The 23116-nt window shown below is 38.4% G+C and overlaps 1 protein-coding gene across 9 annotated transcripts in view; it reads left to right on the top strand.

The window, feature by feature from the left end:
* Positions 1–23116, top strand: part of RTEL1 (regulator of telomere elongation helicase 1) — a 53190-nt gene that overhangs the window by 7238 nt on the left and 22836 nt on the right. For all 9 annotated transcript variants that reach the window (XR_012649132.1, XR_012649133.1, XR_012649139.1 and 6 more), the window contains exons 10-24: positions 1048–1201; positions 1540–1578; positions 2230–2308; positions 3008–3105; positions 4441–4496; positions 8116–8190; positions 9099–9180; positions 13192–13324; positions 13484–13597; positions 17123–17163; positions 18257–18342; positions 19127–19204; positions 19946–20023; positions 21980–22123; positions 22934–23049. Coding sequence is in view for 6 of the 9 variants with exons in the window: in XM_075021663.1 (XP_074877764.1) it covers positions 1048–1201; positions 1540–1578; positions 2230–2308; positions 3008–3105; positions 4441–4496; positions 8116–8190; positions 9099–9180; positions 13192–13324; positions 13484–13597; positions 17123–17163; positions 18257–18342; positions 19127–19204; positions 19946–20023; positions 21980–22123; positions 22934–23049 (1373 nt within the window). In the remaining 3 variants the exon portion in view is untranslated. The remainder of the gene's footprint in view (positions 1–1047; positions 1202–1539; positions 1579–2229; positions 2309–3007; positions 3106–4440; positions 4497–8115; positions 8191–9098; positions 9181–13191; positions 13325–13483; positions 13598–17122; positions 17164–18256; positions 18343–19126; positions 19205–19945; positions 20024–21979; positions 22124–22933; positions 23050–23116) is intronic.

Genomic DNA, 23116 nt, shown 5'->3' with positions numbered 1-23116 from the left:
CCAGAACAGCTATTCTAGAACTCCTTGTTTTCCAATAGTTCTCCCGTGGTACTGTCTGTTCTAGGTTAATATGTGGAAACTTAGTAATTACTCTGAAATAAAATTGACTTCTTTCTGATTAGATTGTTTACACGTGGAGCTAGTTCAGCATTTTTTTCTTTATAACTTATTTCTTCATAGGTATTGCAGTAAAATTTTTGTGTAGGTTAGTAGTCCTTACTATTTCTCTTCATTCCTCAGGGAAAATGATTCTTTTTGTGAAAGAAAAGTTTGTGACAAAACAATGTGACTTATTTTTCAAGGTCATAAAGAGTTTTGTCAAACTTACCAGTTTGGTGAGTGTTTTTTTTAATAGGAAGTCATTATGTTTCCTTCCTTGTCTATAATATTTGTTCTGGCATGCATTTTGGCCCAAATTCTACATATGAATAATATGCATTTTATGGTTTGGGGTTTTTTTCCTTTTTTCATGACACCCCCCCCCTTCCCTTTTTTCTTCATGCCCACATCTCTGCAGGATCATGAGGGGCAAGGACTGTCTTTTCATATGAGCAAATATAGGGATATGAGTATTTCCTAGAGTGTGAGAGGGACCAGGAAGTAGCTCTTTTGAAGGACAAACTGATTCTCTAACTAAAAAATGTTCTACTTGGACAACTTGTCGTCAGGCAGCAAGCTATTTGGCAACTGCATGGGAGAAACAGAAGAATGTCAAGAAAAATCAATTAGCAGCAACACTAAGAACACAGGGGAGGTGGCACCTATTAAAAACAAAAGGGATCTTAATGATGACAGTGATTTGCTACTAGATAGGAATGGTAGAATGTTGATAATGTGGAAGAGGCAAAAATCTTTTCTACATTTCAGAAAAAAAGAATGCCTAGTAATAGTTGAAATCTTCAGGTGTTTATAAATTGTCCTCTGGTCTGAGCTGGAGATCAGAAATCAAATCAAGCCTGGTCATCTGGACTTTATCATCTATGAAATTGCCTGAGCAAATTGCACATTGAGCAGTCCAAGTAATGCTTCTATTCCTTGATGTTTTAGGAGAAGTTGTGTGAGGAGTCATCTTCTTTTGACTTGACACCCTATGATTTGGTTTCAGCAATGGATGCTATAAATGTCGTTCTGGAAGAACAAGCAAAAGTAGTTCAACAGAATGAAATAAATGCTGAATTCAATATGGAGTTGGCCAATTCAGGTGTGTTGACAACCACAAACCACTCTTTCACTGGGATTATAGGGTGCCACTACCAAGAACTGGGAAATAACTTTTCCTAACAGTTTCTGGAAAATTTACTCTCATTAGAAGATAAATTATTGTTAATTAGTAATCACTGCCAGACAAACACGGAAAGATTTGGCCAAACCAATGTGACACGAGGGGTCATGAAAGAGAACAGTGAGTGGAGTACAGAAGATGTCTTTCCGTGTACCCAGTTCTAGCCTTCATGCCCATAACTTCTGAAAAGGCGTAAAAAAAATAGGAATGAAACAGACATGAAACATCCTCTTTGAAATCTTTCCTTTCTTCAACAGGACTGAACATGGAACTTGAAGATATAGCAAAGATAAAGAGTAAGGTTATTTTTTGTGTTGTTGAAAATTGTTGAAACAGTTTCAAAAGCTGAACAACTATAAACCAGGTTCACGTAGCATTTCTGTAGACATTGCTCATAACTGAGAAATTCATGGAAGTTTATGTTGTCTCTTTTTTCCGGAGAATTTTGTGGGACATTTAGTTACAGTTTTTTCCCGAGAAGATGAGATATTTGGCAGATGAATGCATTACTTTCTTCTTTGCTAGAAATCCCCTTGTTTTCTAATCTTGTCAGTGTGCTGGAATTGTATTAGTTGCATTATTCTGCTGTAGGAACGCAATGCTGTATAAAGCTAATAGCAAGGGCTTGTTGTCTCATGTTTACAAAGCATTTCCAAGAACAGCTTTCCTTTTCTGTAGGGAGGAGTTTAACGTTGAGCTGATAACTTAAGCTTCATCTAAGAATTGAGGTCATAAAAGTTTTTGAAGTTGAATACGAATATTTAGAGATGATATCTAGGAAACTGTTTTTGATCATTTTGATTTGTTTACAGAATCAAGAAAATAGCTAGGTTGCTGTCTTTGGTAACAGCCTTTGTAATAAAGTACATTTGAAAAAAAGGCTTAGATGTGTTCCAGAAGTGAGTTTCTGTGAACCCTAACTTCTATCCCTCTTGGTTCTCTTAAAGAAATTCTTCTTCAGCTAGAAAGTGCTATTGATGCAGTGGAGCTGCCACCGAATGATAGTGGAGTCACCAAAGAGGGAAGGTAAATTTCTTCTTGTTAATATGTTTACATGTTAAAAGTATAGCAGATTCTAGACCCAGGTGAAACTGGGTCAGCTGTTAGGATTGGTAGCAGCTGTTAGGATTGATAGTACTATTCTAGTTTCTGGGAATAGTATTTGTTCAGGGGTTTGGGTTTCCTTAAATCCCCTTTCTGTAGTAATCATTTCTGGTGGAAGTCCCTTTTAAAGTGTTTCAAGAGTGGAAAATCCTATGCTGTGTGTATGCCTGTCAGGTATTCTGAACTGGAAGAAGCTCCTCACTGCGCTTCTTTCAATTTTGCATCATGATTTAAACAGAGGTACTAGTGCTGCAGTGATTTGGTCTGAGGTACCTCAGAGCTCTGTAAGTCTGTTTCTAAACTAATGCATATTGTATGTTGTAAAAAAATCATGGAACTTGCATGCAAATCTGTTTCTAAATTAGTATGTATTGTATGCTGTAGAGAAATCATGGAAGATGTGAAGGACGTAGTCAGTATACTTTCTGTCATGTCAATATTGTCTGCTGTCTTTATAACGAAATACTTCTATTCCTGTAAATTTGTCTTTGTCATGGAGACAAGAACATGTTTTGCTACTAGATGGTGAAATTGCTGTTGTTATAAAAGAGTAACAGTAATTGTGTCCATATGATTATTTACAGTGATTACCCACTTGTGCTTTTTCTTTGTAAATTGCAGCTACATCTTTGATCTGTTTGCAGAGGCCCAAATAACATTCCAGACCAAATCGTCACTCCTGGAGTCACTAGAGCAGATTTTACAGTTTCTTTCAGGCCGTAAGTGTAAATTTGTTAGTTGTTTCACTCAGACTTTTCTCTTTGATATAAGTAACTGGAAGTTTGCATTGTTTGGGGAGAGGAGGAGAAAGGCTTGTTTAAATTTAAATTATAAAGCTTTTAAAAGCTAAAATCTGACACTGAGGACCTGTGTCTTTATTAAGACTTGCTGCAAGATCCTCTGCTGGGAAACATGTTTTATATCTGTTCTTGCAACAGAACTAGTTTTAAGAACCACTTTTGTGTCAAAACCTGAATGTGTACCAACATATGTGTGTACATACATGTGCATACGTAGAGGGTTTTTGCCCACAACAGTATTTTTCTCTAAAACCAGAAGGATTGTGGGGTGGAGCTTGTTTACATTTTGCTGATGGTGTTTTTAGTGTCTTGAGTTCTTCCCTGGTCATGGAGTTATGAAACAGGAATGCTGGGAGTCACATAATGTGGGGTTTGTTTGGTTGGTTTTTTTCTTGATTTAGCAAGCTTCTGCTCTACTGTCTATCAGCATCTTGTTCTTAATTTGCCCTTCTGCAAAGAAAAATCTCCAACTTCTACATGTGCTAAGAAAATTTAGTTCTTACTAGCAGACTTTTCAGTAAAAATCATTGAAGAGAGCAAGCCCACTCCATGGAGACTAGAGTATAGACTGTCAGTTCTGCAAGTGCATCCTTTGAGAACACATCTATCCTTCCTTTTTTTTTTTTCCCCCAGCATCTTTCTCCTTTTAGGCTGTTTGCGCTCTGGCTTAATAGGCGCATATGTTTATCATTTCTGTGGTCAAATTCTTGTCTTCAGTGTATTTCATAACGTTCTTTTAACTGCTCCTCTGTAGTCACTGTTTTAAATATAGTCCCCTCTTCTACTTCTTCCTAGAAGCTTGGAGATGATTGTAAAGGGCTATTTATAGCTATAGCAAAGGTTAGTTTTGTCTCTCTGCATAATGGGGTAGTCAATGCTCTATTCTTTTTTTTCATGAGACTAATATTAGTTTTATGAGCTTTTGAAAAAGTAACCAAACAGTTTAATCATGCTTATCTTTGTTTTAATTATCTCCTTTCCAATTTTTAATGTAGAGGAGCCTTAAGAAGTTTATGTAATTTGTCTCAGATGACAGCTTCCCAATGCGTCAGAGACATGAAACTTCCTTTGGAATGCCAGTTTTAACATTTCTCCTTGCATCTTGAACAATGATGAAAAACTTGAAATAATTTGTTTCAGATGATATTTTCAAGTCATTGTATGCAGTGTGTTGTGCTGTTCAGATGAGATAAGAATGTATACAAATGGGTGTATGCTTGTGTTGTAGAAGTAATCATGTGTTATTCTGTCTAGGTACTGGGATATTTGTCAATACGTCTGGATTGCATAAGCTCTCAGATATTATCCAGGTAAATAATTCTGCTTCTATATATGTCTGAAGGATAGAAGAGTTCGTTTAAAAAACGTGGAAAGACATTGGATCCTTTTTTATTCTTGATTGTATGTACGCTTGTGCAGTGATGGAAGTCTATGGGTTTTTGAGGAGAAAGCTGCTGCCTAATGGGATGTTCTACTTTGATTTTTACCCAGGCTGTTCTTTTACAGTTTTGATGTCCCTTTTTGGAGATGCTTGATTTAAATTTGTCTGGTTTTAGCCTCCACCAGGTGGAGCTGGGTTATTGAGCTGTTTACTTTCTAGCAGCAATATTTGGGAATATGAGACCTTCTCATGAAATAACAGGACCGACTAAGTTAAAAAAAGCAAACAAAAGATAATTTAACTCTATTTTTTTCATTTAACTATTAAATTAAGGGTTCTGTAAAATAAAAATCTTTGTAGTGCCACAGGAACTGAATGTGACACTTGTAGGTATCCATATGGTGCTGTCAGTCCTCTCCCTGTTTTGCACTTGCTAAACATTGATTATGAAAAACCTGGGCCCCATAAAATTAGAAGGTGCAATGGGCCAGTGGCCAGAAATTCAACTTCTGGCTTCCCTCTGAAGTTGACCAAAGCTCTAATAGTCTTGAGTGGTACTCAAAAAGAGAGTAATGTTTGGACAGCTTGAAGTTCAAACAAAATAGCATCTTAGCTATAGTGTTACATATTGGAAAATCTGCTGACGCTTGGGATTAAGTTCACTATATTCCCAGAATTTGGTGATTCCAGAGCATCATCTTGGCCTGAGTTACTGAGTGTCAGGTTGAATTAGATGTTTTCCTGACAGTGAAACAAGACCTTTACTTCCCAAATGCTTGTGAGTTCTTTGGATCAAAAAGGTCTCTTTCCCCCCATCTTTAGTAGGTGGGTGATAATAATGATGACATTTTAATGTATGTTAATCATTGTTTTTCTGTCTTGGTTTAATGATTTTTTTAAATTTTTTTTTTGTATTAAAAATTATAATGCAGCCACTGATGCAAGAAATTCCATGATGTTAAGTCTGTTGTGGCTGGCAATGTTCAGCCTCTTTGTAGTTCTCTGGTTTTGTTCTACTCGCTGGTAGCCTGCCTAATAGATTAGCTGCCAGACTTCTTCAGAAATCCTTGATGTGATAGATCTTTCTTCTGGAAAACGTACTGCTTACAAGTATCATCTATGTTTATAGAAAGCACAGGAATGTCAAAAAAGGTGATAAAATAATGGAAACACAGGCAGGAGGAGAGTAAAATCTATGCAAGAGCAAAAATGAGGAAGAACACAGCAATTTATTTAATCTGAAAAGTTAATTATTTCTGTGTCTGGCTCTGCATTTGGCAACAGCAAATGAACTCTTTTTTTCTTTCCTCAACATTCTTCCTTATTTCCAGAACACTTCTTAGAAGATTTGTAATAAAATTCTTTTCTATCTGGGTGTGGTACTGACCATGTACTTTGTTTTTCCCTTTTTGCTGAAGAATTTATAACAGTCTCACTTACATTTCCCTTTACTTGAGGTTATTACTGTTTATAGGTTTTAGTGTCCCTTTTAAGTAAACTAGGAGGGATTAAATAATCTAGATTTGATTTTAGCCATGTTCTCTATAAGTCCTATCCTGAGTCTTGGATTTTATTTATTTATTTTATTTATTTATTTTGAATGACACTGCTCAGGTCAAATCTACTGACAACATTCAGGTAGTCTTCCTGCTGACTGCTAGAAAATCTTACAGAGAGGAGGTGTGAATTGTTCAGTATCGTTGCTTTTCACCTAAATTTACTTGCTGTCTTAGCTTAATTTTGAATCCTCTTCTTCTAGAATTGGAATTTAATAGAAAAGTATAATCTTTGTAATTTAAAATTTTCTTAAAAAACATTAGAAGCTTGTGAGAAAACAGGCAGCTCCAGTTAACACAGTAATTCCAATAGATGATTCATTTTTCTTTCTGTGCTTTGTCTAGTAGTATGAAGTCATGTTGCACCTGTTATGCTGGTGGAGAGCATACATGTCCAAAATGACACTGCAGAATAACACCTCATGTAAAACTAAAAGTGAAGAAATGTATTTGAACTTTGCAGACCTGCATGATAAAGACAAGTTATCTAGCTGTTTTTTGAACAGTCCTGGTAGGTTTGCAATACTGAACTCATCGAATGCATGGATGTTTGTGAGGGTGTATTTGCAGCGGCATACGCAGTATTTAATTTTTATAGCAGTGGTTCAACAAAACCTATGTATATGTTCTGATACAGTAGTAGCAATTTGCATACACTGATACCAAAATGATTTGTACTGGAAGGTGAGTGTCCCTGTTCTGTGGGGAAGGTGAGGTATGCTTAATTTAAATTAATTTCACAGCATTTCAAAGCTGAGAGATGAGAAGATTAAGAAGTAGAAGCCAGGTCTCCTGATCCCAGTGACTGGAGCCCACAGATTAGTGTGTGCTGCAGGACGGGGAATAATTAAATGTCTGTATGTGCTCTTCTAGCCTGTGAATAGATGAAAGGTTATTTGAATTGGAAGAGCAGTCTTTCACTGAAAGCTAAGATCCCTTTGCTGCTGCTGCTGAGGACATGCACATGGACAGTTATTGCAAATCATCTGCCACGTGATAGTTTGTTATCTTGAGATACTTTCAAGTAGGACTGGGTCACAGAGTCTTCACTGGTTAAATGCAGTGCTTTCTTGTTACAGAGCCTTGTCTTCAAGACTTAATTTATAACCAACTTGTTGTTATTAATAATAATTCTTTTTTCTTCCTTTTAGAATAACACTTAGCAAAATCTTTTTTGTACACCCTATCTTTGGCTGTTTTTCAGAAGTTAGTATTTGCAGGAATTGTACTTTTTTTTGACTGGTGGAGAACATCTTTCTTGTTGCAATTAGCTGATATTCTTATGAGCTTGGATAATTCCTCTTAAATGTCTGGAGAAATTTTGTTTAGAAAAATTAACAGAAGTTATAAATACTTAAGAACCACAGCTGTTTTCACTGAAGTTGCACTGGAATGCCATATGTTTGAAAAAGCATCACCCTTAGGCATAAGACATCACATACAGGAAAGGGGAAGAAGCGTAAGTCTATGCAGAAGAGTTGATAGAAGCTTTTAATTTAATATATGGACAACCAGATATGATTATAACTTTTTTTTTCCAAGCAAAGTATTATTAGCGTAGGGTATCATGGCTGAAATTTTAAACTAAGGAAATTCAAAAAGTTCTTTTACACCCAGTTGTAACACTGTGATCTCATGAACATGTAGTGTGTTTGTGTTTATCCACAGCCAGAAGTCATGAACAGTGTGAATAATAATACTGTCATTTGTATAGTTTGAATACGTTTAGATACTGGCTTGCTTTTTTTTTTTGGAACAATGAGAAAGCCATGTAGTTAGCAGGAATTGCCTGTAAGAATGTATTTATTCAAGATTCTCTGTATTTAATAACAGGAGCAAGGAGATAGATTTAAGGTTATCACAGCAGTAACTTGTGGAGATACTTCTCAGTGCAAAGATACCTTAGGGGTTTTGCTGGAAACAGTTGTTAAATCTTTCCATTTGTTTACATCAATCTTTACAAAATCTTTACATTTGTTTACTGTTTTCCAGACAGTATTCAACATTGATTCTTCAGAAGGCACAACAGGTTTTATGCTACATCAATCGATATCTAAATATTATAAGGTATGGGATGCTTTGTGATCTACGTTCTTCCTCGCTGGCATTTAATGTCCATGCTTAGTGTATCCAAGACTCAGAAGGATGTGGATAGTATAACAAATGATGATGTTGGTTACAGGGAGGATATGTAAGTTCTTCCAGAAACAAACAAGCAAATAGAACACCAAAGGAACTGTGGTTAGTGTAGGTTCCAAGGAAAAATGAGTGCTATACAGTAGTTTAGTTTGTAAAGAAACTCTAAAATGAAATTAGGAAAGTGCAGCAAATGTGAATTATTGAAAACTTTGATACTGCATATTGTGCAGGAATTTATGTGCTCTTCCAATAACCATTCTCTTGACTTAAGTTTAGCCTCCTACCAAGCAAGTACAGGAGAGCCACTGAACGTCCCTCCCGAAGTCCTTAGAATCTATTTAGAGTTTGGGACTTACGGGCTGTGATACTATAATGAATTTTAGGAACAGACCTTTTTTTTTTAGATAAAAGGTAACTTTCATATGAAGTTTAAGACTTGATACTATTTTTGTTGCCAAATGAAGCAAGTCTTTCTAACACAATACTTTTTTTTTTTTTTTTTTTTTCTAGTCTGCATGTTTTATTCTGGTGGACAATACCCAAATAATTGGGTTCTTTGTCCCCGCTCAGGGCAGCCCATGAAAAGCTGCTCCTATAAACTGACTCAAAATGGCTGGTTAAATGGTGGTACACTTCTTTGCTCCTTGTTAGATACGTTATGAAACACTGGAAACAAAATAGGAAAGACAGGCAGGAAATAATATGACCTTAGTAACACTATAAAGGTGACATTAATTACATTAACTACACTTAATATGGTCTGGCTTTTTTGAGGGATGAAGTGCAGGTTCATTTCTGTAGCCATCTCAAGAAATGTTTCTGTTATTTCCCTTCAGGTACATATTCATCTGGATAACAGTAATCAGAAGAAGAAACAAAGGACAGATCTCTGGAATTCATCATCTGCAAAAAAACAAGGTACAGGACTTGGTCTTGGAGAGGCTCAAACAAAGCTGTCATGAAAACTACTCAGCTGCTCCTTTCTGATTCAAATAAGAGAAAACAATTGAAGACATCCCAATCTACATTATTTCACATTTGTGAACAGGGAGTCCTCTGGCAAATTTTGGAATGCAATTGTAGGATTTTGAGTTAAACACTACCTATGTTATCTTAGATGTTAAAAACGACTCTGAGGAATAAAGGGCTGAACAGAATAACTTGACGAAGGCATGCTCCAGACCTGCCTATATGCAAAAAATTTTTTAAATCCAAATGGCATAGTAGTGTTCCTCAGAGCTGGAAAGCCTTAAGTGCATGATTAGTATGCTTTGTTGCCATGGTCCAAGTTAAAACCATCAGTAGATCTGGGATTGGGACTTTTTTTTTTTTTCCCCCCCCTTCCACTCAGCAGAGAACCAGTGTGTGGTTTGGTTGTAGAATGTTTTGGGTTTTGGTTGGTTTTTTTTTGGTCATCTTCTGTAAGATGAAGAGACTTGGAGCATTAGTGTTGCCCCAGAGCTCTCTTTCTCTAGAACAGGGTAGATTTTTAAGGCTTTGGGACTTTAAGTTTGAAGAATTCTAGGATTGTTTGACGGTGTTCCTTTTGCAGTTTTATGTTTCCAAGTACAGCTCTGTTGCGGATAAAATGCGTCGGGGAGGTGCTTTTCACTTTTATAGTTACTTCTAAAGGGGAGGTGACATAGCAATCTCAACATAAAGCATTCTTGTACCAGTGTTGCATTGTGCACTGCTGGAGTTCTTCTAGTGCAATTATTCCAGTGAAAGAAAATCATCTCCATTATGGAATGGTTGCTTGTATTGGTGTAGAGAAAATCTTCAGACCAAGAACGGGAAACCCTCTTTCAGGATTGATGTTCAGGTTTATGAAAAGTTCTGTTATCCTCATATCAGCTATATTTCTCCATGTAACTGTGTTGTGTTAAACACAAAATTAGTGTTGCTAAGGCCGTAACTACCTTTTACAAGAAGGAGATTCATGTATAGGTTTGATACTGAAAATGTGTGCCAAAGGTATTATAAAAGTAAATTCCATGAAAGTTCTTAATCTCTGTTGAAATTGCTCATATATAGTGGAGGAGTTATAACTGGTTGCCTCATTCTGAAGCTCTGTAGTGAAGGTTCATGTGATGTGCCAGTGAAATAACACTTGAGAATGTGAATTCTTAGCCAGAAAATGCCATGACAGGTAACAGCCTCAGGGTACTGTTACCTTCTGAGATATGACTTTTTCTGAGCAACTTCCTAAGTTCTTCAGGGCATGTTGTCACTTCTTGATGGTTTCAGCCTCAACTATACTATTCAGTCCTTGTTCAACTGAGATTTCTCCCCCTCCTTGTCCTTCTCCTCCCACCTATTTTGTTCCTTATGCTCTGGAGAACTTGGTATCTGGAATTACCTCAATATAACCATGCTTCAAAATAACATGTAGGAGAAAAGAAACTTGGCTTCTGAATCAAAGGCTTATCCTAAGGCTCATATAAAGCAGCACCAAGCTTGGCTTTGTTGGACTTCACCATTCATTCTTTCTGATATTTTTATTTGTTTTTTAATAAATACAGTTGGGTAGAAAACAAATCACTTTCTGATTAGAGAAGACAGATGCAGATCCCTTTACCTAAGCCTTCTTAATACTCTCCAGGGATCTTTGTAAATACCTTGCCTCATAACTATCTACTTAATTACTCAGTTAAATGTTCTTGAGAATGTATTTGTTTCACAGAAGTCCCTTTCTTAGGGAGAGGAGTAATATTTTGCAAAGAATGAGTTTCCAGGAGTTTAGTGGGTTTGCATATAATATCCCCTTCAGTGTTCCACGGAGTAAGTTCTGTTTATGAACAGAGGCATGCTGTTTGGTAATCTGCAAATATTGTTTTCCTGAGATATTGTTCAATTGGAGTTTGAAGTTGCAGGAATAATTCTAAGTAGACTTTGTTAAATACGTGTGCAGGAAAAGGCCAATAGAAACACTTCAGGTTTATTGCATAATTTGGAGGATTTATACATAAAAACAATACAAAGGAGTCACAGAATTCTGTGACTTAGTAGACACTTGCTGATATATTTGCTTTTCAAATAAAAACAGTATTTGCAAGTACCTATGCAACAGACTAGCAATTTGTTGAGACTTGCACTATGTGCAAACCTAAAAGAGGCCAGACAAGACTGATCAAGTCTCCAGTTTCCTGTAGTGGTATAGCAGATAGTATAGAAGTAATGCAAAACTTTTAAGAATAGCTGTTTTCAAAGGCTTTTGTGGAAATTATTCACTCAAGTGTAATTCTCTACAAACTGTAATTGGTGACAAGTGGCATAGCTTGGGATAACTGATGAGATGACTGCCCTAGCTATCTGTTCTGTGCACAGATGCCACTTATGAATGCAATATTGAACTGTTGCAGTTTTACAATAAGATAAAATGCTCTTACTCTTGTTTTGTTCTAAATAACCATATTGTAAACTATTAGCAAACTGTTTCTCCGTGGATTAGCTGCTCTTTGTACCAGGAATGGGAAAAGCTGCTGCAGAAGTCTGCTTTGTCTAACATCCAACAGTTCCTGCTGGTGAATGGGACCTTTAAAATGGATTTAAGCTGTTGAGCTTAATGACATAATTGCATAACACCAGGCTAAAAATGTACAATTCCAGCTTCTCCAAGAACTGGGCAACTGGTGCCTGGCAGTCATCCTGCAGGGTTACAGAGAGGTATATTTCAAACTGAGCATTGGCGAGACACATGTGAGTGGTTGGTGTTCATCTCTTCTAGGCCATCCCATATCAGCACAGTTTGCTTTTATGCTGGAATTTCTTAGGCTCCTGACATAAGTGACTTTGCTCTTGTCTGTAGATACTTACTGGCCTGTCCATATACAGATCCTAACTGTAATTTGCACCAATTCTTAGTGTGAGTTAAAGAGATACAGAATTTGCTAAATTTTGGAATGTGATTCTTCTAGAATCTGGATGTCATCTGGATGGATTTGCCCAAATGAGACAGAAGGCTAAAACTTTACCTTATAATAAATGTTCTCTTGTAATTCTAAGCAGTAAGTGACTCACTGGGCACATATTAGTGGGGATTTCCTGAATCTGTCAGCTCCTTTTCAGAAATATAGTTTTTGAATGAAGTGTGTACATTTGAAAGACATGCACGTGATATATGGATGCTAGATAGTTGGGTTTTTTTACTGAAACTAATCATGCAAAACTCTCTGAAAAGGTGGTGCTAAGTTTTCAGGAAGACCAGCAATGGTGCAACTATAAGCTGAGCAATGAAAGAAATGGCTAGTGTGAGCTATCCATTTTTCTTTATATCCTTTCTGTTGATAATTTATAGATTAGATTTTCAGTGTCGTGCATATTATATATCCACATCTCTCAGAAGATTTGAGCAGAAGTTGAAATGTTTGGCAGTTGACTGTGGGGAAAATGAAAAGTTTAGGTGAAAGGTTTATAGCCACTGGAAATTCCTGATGGAGAAGGTGTTCTTCTCTTCAAGCAAGAGCGGAGTTGGAGATTTTTTTTTTTCTTTTTTAGTAACTTCAGTTGTTTGTCCTTCATCCCAGTATTCTGCAGTTCTTCTACTATGCTTCCCCTTCCCATTGCCCTTGACAGCAGGAAGTGAATCAATGGATGGAGGACTGAGTAGTTTTATCTGCTCAGTCTGCCTGGTACTTTCCGACAAAAAGATCTGATGCTCTGTCTTTTCCATAACCATCTTTTGATTAAAAGTATAATCTACTTAAGGTGTGAGGGAGCAATGACCTTTTAAACTATATTTTTGAATGGGTGTAATAATTAAATCTGGGAAGGACCAAAGCAGAACATACCATACATCTGGAATTTTAGTTTCAAATGCTGGCTGTTTTACTTTCAGAAGTTCAGATGCATTCTGCTTATATGCTATTCATATTCTAATGTTTCCACTTACAGACTTGCTTCTTAGTGTTTTCTCTTTATTTTATACAGGAAAGACCTTAAGCTATTGGTGTTTCAGCCCTGGATACAGCATGCATGAACTTGTTCGACAGGGTGTCAGGACAATTATCCTTACTAGTGGGACTCTCTCCCCCCTCTCATCATTTACAATGGAAATGCAGATGTAAGTACCTAGATGTGTGAACAGTACCATTACTGAAAATGCACAATCTGCTCTCATGATTTTAGATTTTATCTCTGGATTTTTGAGTGTTCTGAACTGCTAGCCATTAGGGAATCATATAATGAGTATGACTGGGATCTTACTTTTGTGTTTCTTTAGCCCTTTTCCTGTTTGCTTGGAGAATCCTCATGTTATTGATAAACACCAGCTCTGGGTTGGGATCATTCCTAAGGGACCTGATGGAACTGTGCTTACTTCTACCTATGAAAGAAGGTAATGAACTTCCATGCAGAATTCTGCTTTGAAGTCTTGGGTTCTGCTTACAGGACAGTGCTAGTGAAATAAGTGGTCTCTGTAGTTCTTTTCTTGGATAAACACTGTGCTGAATAACAACACTCTCTAACCAATACTGTTAAAAATTTAGAACTGGAGGGGTAGAAGGGATCAAATGTCAGGGCACTGAGTGCACCAATAGTCCTTGTTGGCCCTGACCAGCCTCAGCTGAGACCTCCACCCACAACCATCACCCAGGAGCTCCACTTAATGTCTGGCATAGACCTTCAGTCACTGCCCAAGCTATAGGACTATCTGTCTCCAGCTCCATCAAAACCACACCTGGCCATGGACCCTCTTGATCTGACCCTGACCTACTGATTGATTTCCCGGTTTGACCTCGGACCTGTCTGTCACTATGGTCCTGCCTCACCATGCCTGGACTGTGATGCTCATTACTGTCACTGTACCTGCTCCTGGTTTACTGAGTTACATTCCTGGCTTAGACCTTGGACCTTCTCCATCACCATGACTTTGCCTGATGATCTGGACTTGTGATTGAGCCTGGCTACTGCATCTGAGTCTTTCCTGCTTGCCTTGCTCTGTTACTGTGGGTCTGGGCCCTGGCTGGCAAGACCCCTACCCTGTACGCCTTCATATCATGCTCAGGTACCACTGCCCTGTCCCTTACAGAGCAGTCTACCCTCACTGACATGGAGCCCCAACCTAAATTTCCTTACTGAAAGCTTAATTGATTTGAATCATGACTGGCCTTTGCAACAACTATTTTTATAACACTTGTCACCGTGATCAGCCTTTCCTTTACGTCTACATTGCCTTCTTAAGGAAAATTTATCCAAGTATTTGTCAAGCTTTTCATCACTATTTTTCTTGCTTTTCTCTGGTCTTCCATCATTTTGGCTGTGTCTTTCTGGTCTTCAGAGTAGACAGTGCTTCTGTTGCAGCTTCTGCTCCCATCAGAATATACTGCCAGCATGGAAGGCCAAAACTTAATTTCATTGTATATTGACTTCTGTTGTGCAATATGATAGTCTCATTAGCATCTCTGCATATAATTTTAAAAGGCAGTTTCATGCTTTGCTGCACATGGCAGAAGGTTCTGTGCTTGCCAGTTCTCTGAAGTTACTGAAGGGTGGCATTACATTAGTGCGAGTACTGTGTTTAGGCATGTAATCCTCCTGTAGTATTTTGAAATGAGTATCAGTTCCTTGTGTATGGTACACATGTTCTTCCATTTAACTTTCTTCCTGTAGTGCACACATTTTTATGTGTTGGCACACTCTTAAATCTATTTCAATTTCAACATTATGGACAAGTCTCTGGCTGAGAATTCTGTAATTTAACCTGCTGCAGGCCTGACTTACTCTTTTTCAGCAATACAGAAAAATTAAAAAATAGATCTCGGAGAGCTTTTACTGGGGCGGGGGGGGGAGAAAAGGGAAAAATGCCAGGTGTTCCACAGCACTGGAAAGGGACTCAGCAATTGTAATTGATTTGTACAGAGAACTAGTAGTCTGGAAAACCCTCAGACTGTATTTTTCATTTTCAGAAGCTTAGTATTTTGTTGAAGTGTATTGACTTTGTGTGGCAAGGTTTTGGTAGTGGGGGGCGGGGTTACAGGGGTGGCTTCTGTAAGAAGCTGCTGGCTCTGTTGGACACGGGGGAAGCTTCCAATACCAGCTGGCTCTAAGACGGACCCACTGCTGGCCAAGGCCAAGCCAATCAGCAATAGTGGTAATGCCTCTGTGATAACATTAAGAAGGAAAAAAAAGTTGCGGGACAGACAGAAACGGCAGCTGGAGAGAGGAGTGAGAACATGTAAGAGAAACAACCCTGCAGACACCAAGGTCAGTGAAGAAGGAGAGGGAGGAGATGCTCCAGATGCCGGAGCAGAGATTCCCCTGCAGCCTGTGGTGAAGACCACGGTGAGGCAGGCTGTCCCCCTGCAGTCCATGGAGGTCCACGGTGGAGCAGATCTCCAGCCGCAGCCCAGGGAGGACCCCACGCTGGAGCAGGTGGGTGCCCGAAGGAGGCTGTGACCCTGTGGGAAGCCTGCACTGGAGCAGGCTCCTGGCAGGACCTGCGGATCTGTGGAGAGAGGAGCCCATGGAGCAGGTTTTCTGGCAGGACTTGTGACCCCATGGGGGACCCACGCTGGAGCAGTGTGCTCCTGAAGGACTGCGTGCCATGGAAGGAACCCATGCTGGAGCAGTTTGTGAAGAACTGCAGCCCGTGGGAAGGACCCATGTTGGAGAAGTTCTTGGAGGACTGTTTCCTGTGGGAGGGAACCCACGCTGGAGCAGGGGAAGAGCGTGATGAGTCCTGCCCCTGAGGCGGATGAAGCGGCAGAAATAACGTGTGACGAACTGACCGTAAACCCCATTCCCTGTCCCACTGTGCCACTGGTGGGGGGTAGGTAGAGAATCCAGGAGTGAAGTTGTGCCTGAGAAGAAGGGAGGGGTGGAGGGAAGGTGTTCTGAGATTTGGTTTTATTTCTCATTACCCTACTCTGTTGATTGGTAATAAATTGAGTTCATTTTCCCCAAGTTGAGTTTGTTTTGCCTGTGATGGTAATTGGTGAGTGATCTCTCCTGTCCTTATCTCAACCCACAAGCCCTTTGTTATATTTTCTCTCCCCTGTCCAGCTGAGGAGGGGGGAGTGTTAGAATGGCTTTGGTGGGCACCTGGCATTCAGCCAGGGTCAACCCACCACATGAAGATACCATCTTTCAAAGGGGCAAGGTTGGAGATCCCCTCCCTAAGGCATAGAACATCTTTTTTTTTGAAGGAAGGGAATTCATAGTCTTTGCTGCGTTTTGACAATGTCTGTGTGGTGATACTGGCATTTGTAGGTCTTATAAAAATAAATATGTTCTTTTTTTTCCCTTTATATGTAAGTTTCCTGGGAAAACAGTATGCAAAATTACAGGGCAATAAAAAGAAAGAAACAGAGGCATGAGGAAACAGGTGACTTTTCGGTCAGGGCTGGAAGAAACATAAATACTGCTTTTTGTAGAGCAGTACTTTTTCAGTCAAAGCAAAAGTGATTTACTTGGCTTATGCCACAAGTAAATAATAACCATAGTAACCATATCCACTCTTTTTGCCCCTACAGCCTCACCACACCTAATTCATCAGTAGTTATTTTAAATAGTTGTAATGTTAGTCAGGCTTGACAGCATCTGCAGGCTTTTCTGGCAGAACTTTCACCATTAAATTGCTAGTATTAATCATAAAACTCATATGGCTGCCTATTTCTACTTGTTACGTTTTGATAATATTGAAGCTTAGATCATCTTCAGTGCTAATAATAAGAATATTTAATAGTAATGTGTAATCAAGGTATTACTAATTTTGTGTCATTGGTATGGGTGCTTGCCACAGGAAGGGGAGCAATTGTGAGTATGAATATGCTATCTTAGATGAATATCAAAGGAAGTCAACATGTATGAAAAACATAGAGAAGGAAATACAATGATGTTACTTGATTTTTCTTCTTTGTAGGTTTTCAGAGGATTATTTATCTTCTCTGGGGAAAACAATTGGTAAGTGAAGTGTTCGGATTTCGGAAATGGGTTGTTGCACAGGATTTTTAGAAATCTCCTAGAAGGAGAAATACTAAAGAAGACAAGATGGAGAAAGGTAAATGATTGCATTGCATACCTAAATGCTGTCTGTTTTTATATGCTTCTGTTTGCTCAGGCAGCTGGCTACCATAATGCATACAAAAATGAGTTTGAGTCCTTGGTTTAATATTTCTAGGTTAGGAGTTCATTTTTATTGTCAGGTGTTTGTGTTTGTGTCAAAAATGTGGTTCCTAAACATGGTCAGAAAGTGGTGCAAACTAGAAAATCAATGCACAGAGATGATGCAGCCAAGCATCATTTGCAGAGCAATTAAAGATCACAAGAAGTCAATGTAATTTCTTGTGATATTTTTAAAGGCACCATGTCAAGCCCGTCCTTATGTCAGCATTTATTCTTTTGGTAATGTTTTACAAATATAATAGAACTACAAAATTTTAGTATATGACAGAATAAAAGAAGAGCGTTTGTGTAGCTTGGCTGAGATATGATTGAAAAGAATCTGTTACATCTAGAAATGTTTGAAGGAAATGGAGGAAAGTGCTCTGAGGTGTTCAGCTTGGCCTAAAAGCCAAAATTAAGAAAATGCTTTCACAAAATAGCAGGTTAATGTTTTTTTTCAGTAAAGTGTATACTATTTGACCAGAAAACTCTCAAAAGCAATCTTGTACCTCATCCATTGCTTTGAATGTTTAGACAGCAGTGCACAAAGAGTGGAGAAAATGATCTAAAAATAGATCCTACTGTCACAAGGGAAAATATGGCAGATGATGTATCTTGTCTATAGTGTTTGGTGTAGCTCATAATATCTTTTATCCTTTTAAAACTACCCTTTAGAAAGCTAGTTAGGCATCTGTATTAAAGTTTATACCTTGACGACAAGATTATTGAAATTATTTTAGAAAATGGAACAACTTTCAATACACGGACATTCATGTCAAGAAAGTAGAAAAGATTTTGGAGGCAACCCATGCTGTTATTTTTCCTCTGCTGTCTGTGTACTCCATCCCAGGATGAAAATATGCTCAGTATGCACTTGCCTATCTCATTGCAGGTAACCTTGTGCGAGTTGTACCGCATGGACTGTTGGTGTTCTTCCCATCATATCCTGTCATGGATAAGAGCCTGGAATATTGGAAAGTATGTTAATTGCTCTGCCTTTTATTAGGTGGCTTAGTTACACACCTCAGACAGTTTGTAGTTATGCTATCTAACCATGGTCATTAAAAATTCTTTGTTAATAAGTAAATTATAAAATCTGTGAAGTAAAAACCCAGGTCAAGCTTCTTTTATTTTGACCACAATACTCTGAAATGCAGCATTGCAGAAACCAAACCCAAAAGAATCTTGATACATTATCTCATTTGATCTGATCTCAGAGTTCATTTAATTTCACCAGACTTCTCTTTATTCAACCTCGAAATTATAGTTGGTCTAAGTGTTCCAACTCTTTGGGGGGGGAACCCCAATATGAGCATTTCTCTTTATTTTTACTTTGTAACTGTTGCAGCTGTAACTTTTGTAACTGCTATGCTCATGACTTGAGTGTCCCTCATGAGACTTGGTAGAACAGTTCTGTTTTAAATGCTCCTCCTTCTTAAAAGTGAGTACTGGGACAGAGGTATCATACTGCAGAGTGGGTCTCTGGGAGGTGGATGTTGGGAACTTGCAAGTCAGAAAGAAAAGAAATGGATCTCCTGTCTGCATAATGTCTGAGTTGCACCAACTGCAAGGAATTGCTGTTAGTGTTGTTAGGATTGTATGTTTCTGCTTCCATCTCTTCCTCTGTTTGGCAAGAGAGGAACAGACTGTGTTAGGGAAGTCTGTGGTGACCACTCCTGAGCACTTCCTTTCTTGTGGGCACTTCTGGTATGTGCTTACTTTCACATGGCCATTTCTGATATGTTCATTATCTGTTTAACAGGAACATGATTTTGCTAAAAGAATAGAAGAAGTGAAGCCAATGTTTGTGGAACCCAGGAACAAAGGAAGCTTTGCAGAGGTTGATTATTTGCATTACACACCTGTAACATTTTTCAGAAACTGGTTTTTATGTTTAAATACCTTCTCTAAGATGTGTTTGGGTGTGAAACACCCCAATTTTATCCTAGGATAAAATTAAAACTCTCAGTGCTTCTTTGAAGTATAGTTCTTCTGTGCATCCTTCCTTTACTCTTTTGGCTGGTTGTGTGGGGCACAGTCTTCATTTGAAATACAGTGATGTAGCAGTGGCTAACATACGTATGTACTGCATAATCAAGATGGTAGAAAGCTGTCACTTCAGTAGTCAGCATCTTTGAATGTTCCGTGGGACGTTTTCTCCCAGCTTCTCGTGCTTTGGGTGTTAAGGAATTGTGCAGTGTCATCTTGTTTATTTATAACTGCTCTGTTTGCTTCTTAGAGTAAATAATATTCTTGAACTGCTTTCCTGGTTTGCCTATTTTATTCCAGGATCTGAAGAAACACAGGGCAGTCCGTGTTTTACCTTCTCATCAGAAGTATCTGATATTACTTTTGTGCTTACCCAGATGCATTCTCGATTTCGGAGTAATGTGAAGATTTTGCTAAGTAAACTGCTTCTCACATTTGCAGTTAGTAAAACTAAAGAAAATTACACTAAGCCAAATTAATCACATTTTAGATCTTGGTGTACAAGTCAAATTTAGCTAGTACAGCTTTCTACTTATGCAAATGCAAAGGATAATACCATTCCTGTTCTTGCTTAAACTAGTTTATCTTTCAGGTAATGGATGCCTACTATGATAAAATTGTCTGTCCTAAGTCCAACGGAGCTGCTTTTTTGGCAGTATGTCGGGGGAAGGTAATGTAACTGAGAATTTGTTTCATCTGAGATCAGGTTATATAGTTGATGGAAAAAACATCGTTCTGGATTTCAGTACATTTGTTATCTGGCTGTAATTATATGTGGAAAAAACCCATGAGAAGTAGGATGCCCTAAAGTCTTTTCAGAATTATGTCAGGTTTACATATGCCTCAATCCTGTTTTTATTAGAGGGATACATCTTTGAGTTCTTTAAAGGGGATGAGCATCATACTTATATTTCCTGGTAGCTGCTCACTGAAAACTCAACCCATTAGATGAGAACAACTGTTTTGGAGGAGAACTAAAGAGAAACATTTGTAATCAAGCATGTTAGAACACCACTGCTGAAAACCAAAACTATTGCTTACCTTTAAAAAATTTACATTAACTTCAGGTCCTCTGGACACATTTGATGGCCTTTCATTTACATTTTCCAGTGCTGATAAGTTGATGTATGATTATCAGTGTAAATATCTGCAAAATCATAAAATCACTTTTGCTGCTGCTTACTGCGTACCAAGAGAAGATTCAACTTCTTTTGAACCTTCAGTCCCAGTCTCCAAAGTGGCTGTTGGGTCAGTGAAGAAAAGATGTAGTTCTTTTTTGGGTGGGACTCTCAGCTGAATATGCCTGTCCTTCCAACAGTAGTGTATTACCCCAAGAGGAGTAGAGTCTGTGGAGAGATCATGGTTTGCAGTAACATGCAGTTGAAGGATAGACTGTTCAGTTTGTTGTAGTCACAGGTTTAATAGTATGACTGCAAAATTAAAAATATTTGAGAAGATAAACCAAGAGAGTCATGTTGTCAAAAGCTCTAAAACTAGCTCCCTTCTCAGCCATCACTTCAAGATTCCCTCCCAGGTTGTTACTCAGCTTTTACATTGGCAGTAGGTTCTAGCAAGCTTTTTGTGTTCTCTGTTCCCTGAAAGAAACCTAAAAAACCAGTCCTTTTTATGAAGAGGAGATTCTGTCCCAGTTGCTCTAGTTTTTTTGCTAGCTGTATCTAGGTCTGGGGTGTCTTTAAAAGTTCATGGGAATTTTCTTTCCTGTTTTGGGCGGGTGAAAGGCAGGCTTGTTTTGGTGGTTTTGTCTAAGGTTGGTCTTTTCAGGTTCTTAGGAGCCTGAGGAATTTCCTTTGTGCCCAAGATAAAATGTGCATAAATACAACTATATGATTGCTAGCTCCAGATGGATTACAGTGCAAGCTGTGATAGCTTAAGCTAGCGCTGCCACTAAAAGCAGAGTTGGTCATTCTACCCACCCATCTATACCTGATGTTATATTCCATCACAGCTGCTTGTGTGGCATGGTAAATGAGATTAAAGAATTGATTCAGCTGAAAAACAAACCAACTTTTTTTAGCCTCCCACCCCAATTATTTTTCAGTCTGTTCAACTCTCTGATTTTGTTCATTTCACAAAGCGATTTGCCAGCACAGCATGGGACGTGACCATGTACAGGGGGCATAAGTGACAAATACTTGAGTCGAAGTAAGCAGTGTAGCTGGTGAATATGACACTATGATTCTGAGCAGATTCCTGATAGCTTTCTGTTATTGCTTTGAAATGATTCTATTCACTTTTAATGTCAGATAAGGTTTGCTGTGTTCTTATCACGTCTTGTTAACAATTCAGGGTATGGAAGGTTTAAACAGAGGTATTGACTGACTTTTAAGGTATCTTCTGAATACAGATGTTCTGCTTATCCAGGAATAAGACGTGCATTAATGGCATTGGCTAAGGAATGCTTTGTCCAGGACCTCCTAGAGGAAAAAGCTAAGTTTAAAGTCCTGGTAATAAAAGCAACAAATCTAGTTGAAACTGTTCATTACATATTCATAAACTACGCTTGGCTAGGGATTTAATTTAATGGTGAAAAAAGGCCAATAACTGCTGAATTGCTCTGAATTGTCACTTCGAATCCTGTTGATAATGGAAAAAACTATCTCTTCAGGCCAGTGAAGGCTTGGACTTTGCAGACATAAATGGACGAGGAGTCATCATTACTGGGCTTCCGTTTCCTCCTCGTATGGAGCCCAGAGTCGTTTTAAAGATGCAGTTCCTGGATGAAATGAGAAGAAGTGGTGCAGGTGCACAGGTAATGCTGGACAACTTTTCACTGTTGGCTGTTTGGAGGTTTGTGTTATTGTTTCTCCCTCTTGTCTCTGTGGATTTTGGCTTTTGTTACCCTTCCAGCCTCATGGGACCATGAATATGAAAAAGTCAAACAACCTTGGGAATTTGTCACAAATACAGCCACCTTTTCCTTTTAATAATGTTAAGGTTCCAAATTCTGTCTCTGGTGACATGTCCTCAATCAAATAGAGGCTCAAAAAATGGTATAATTAAAGTTTCAGTCAAAATCTTTGTAGGCATTATCCATCTGTCTTTTGAAGGGAATTATTTCATCCAGAGAGAGGATGGGCAGGAAGAATTGCCTGTGCTGGCTGGTTTGGGGAATTTTGTTTTGGTTGTTTTGGGGGGAGGGTGTTGTTTGGTTTTGGGCTTTTGGGCTTTGTTTTGCTTTGTGTTGTTTGGGTTTTTTTCTGCTGCTTCAGGCATGAGAATGAGTGGCATTATAAATTCAGTTTATTGTTCTGCAGGATAGCTGTTAGGTCTTAAATAATATGGTGAGTCTATTGTACTACCAAAGCTGTCAGTGCATCATACACTAAATAGCTCCTCAAGTTGGGTATTACTGCTTGAGTTTTCTGTGTGACATTTGAGTCAACCTGTATTTGGTTTTCCTAGGCTTTTAGAGATTTGTCAGTAGATCTTGTTGGATACATTTTTTTTTATTATTATTATTTTTTTTATATATTTCTTTAGAAAGAAATAGTGACTTTACAGCACTGTGATTACATTTTACCTGGTAAGTAATGTTGATTGTTCCTCCCACCTATTGCAGTATTTATCTGGACGTGAGTGGTACAGTCAGCAAGCTTCCCGGGCTGTTAATCAGGCGATCGGCAGGGTCATCAGACATCGCCAAGACTATGGTGCTATCTTCCTGTGTGACCACAGGTAAAACCTTGGTTCTGGAACATAAACATAGATCAACATCTTTATATCCCAACACGGGTATTGGTAT

This window comes from Buteo buteo, chromosome 2 (genome assembly GCF_964188355.1).
Source record: "Buteo buteo chromosome 2, bButBut1.hap1.1, whole genome shotgun sequence".
Taxonomy (NCBI): Eukaryota; Metazoa; Chordata; class Aves; order Accipitriformes; family Accipitridae; genus Buteo; species Buteo buteo.
The sequence above is the reverse complement of the archived record's forward strand: the minus strand, read 5'-3'. Positions and strand labels throughout refer to the sequence as shown.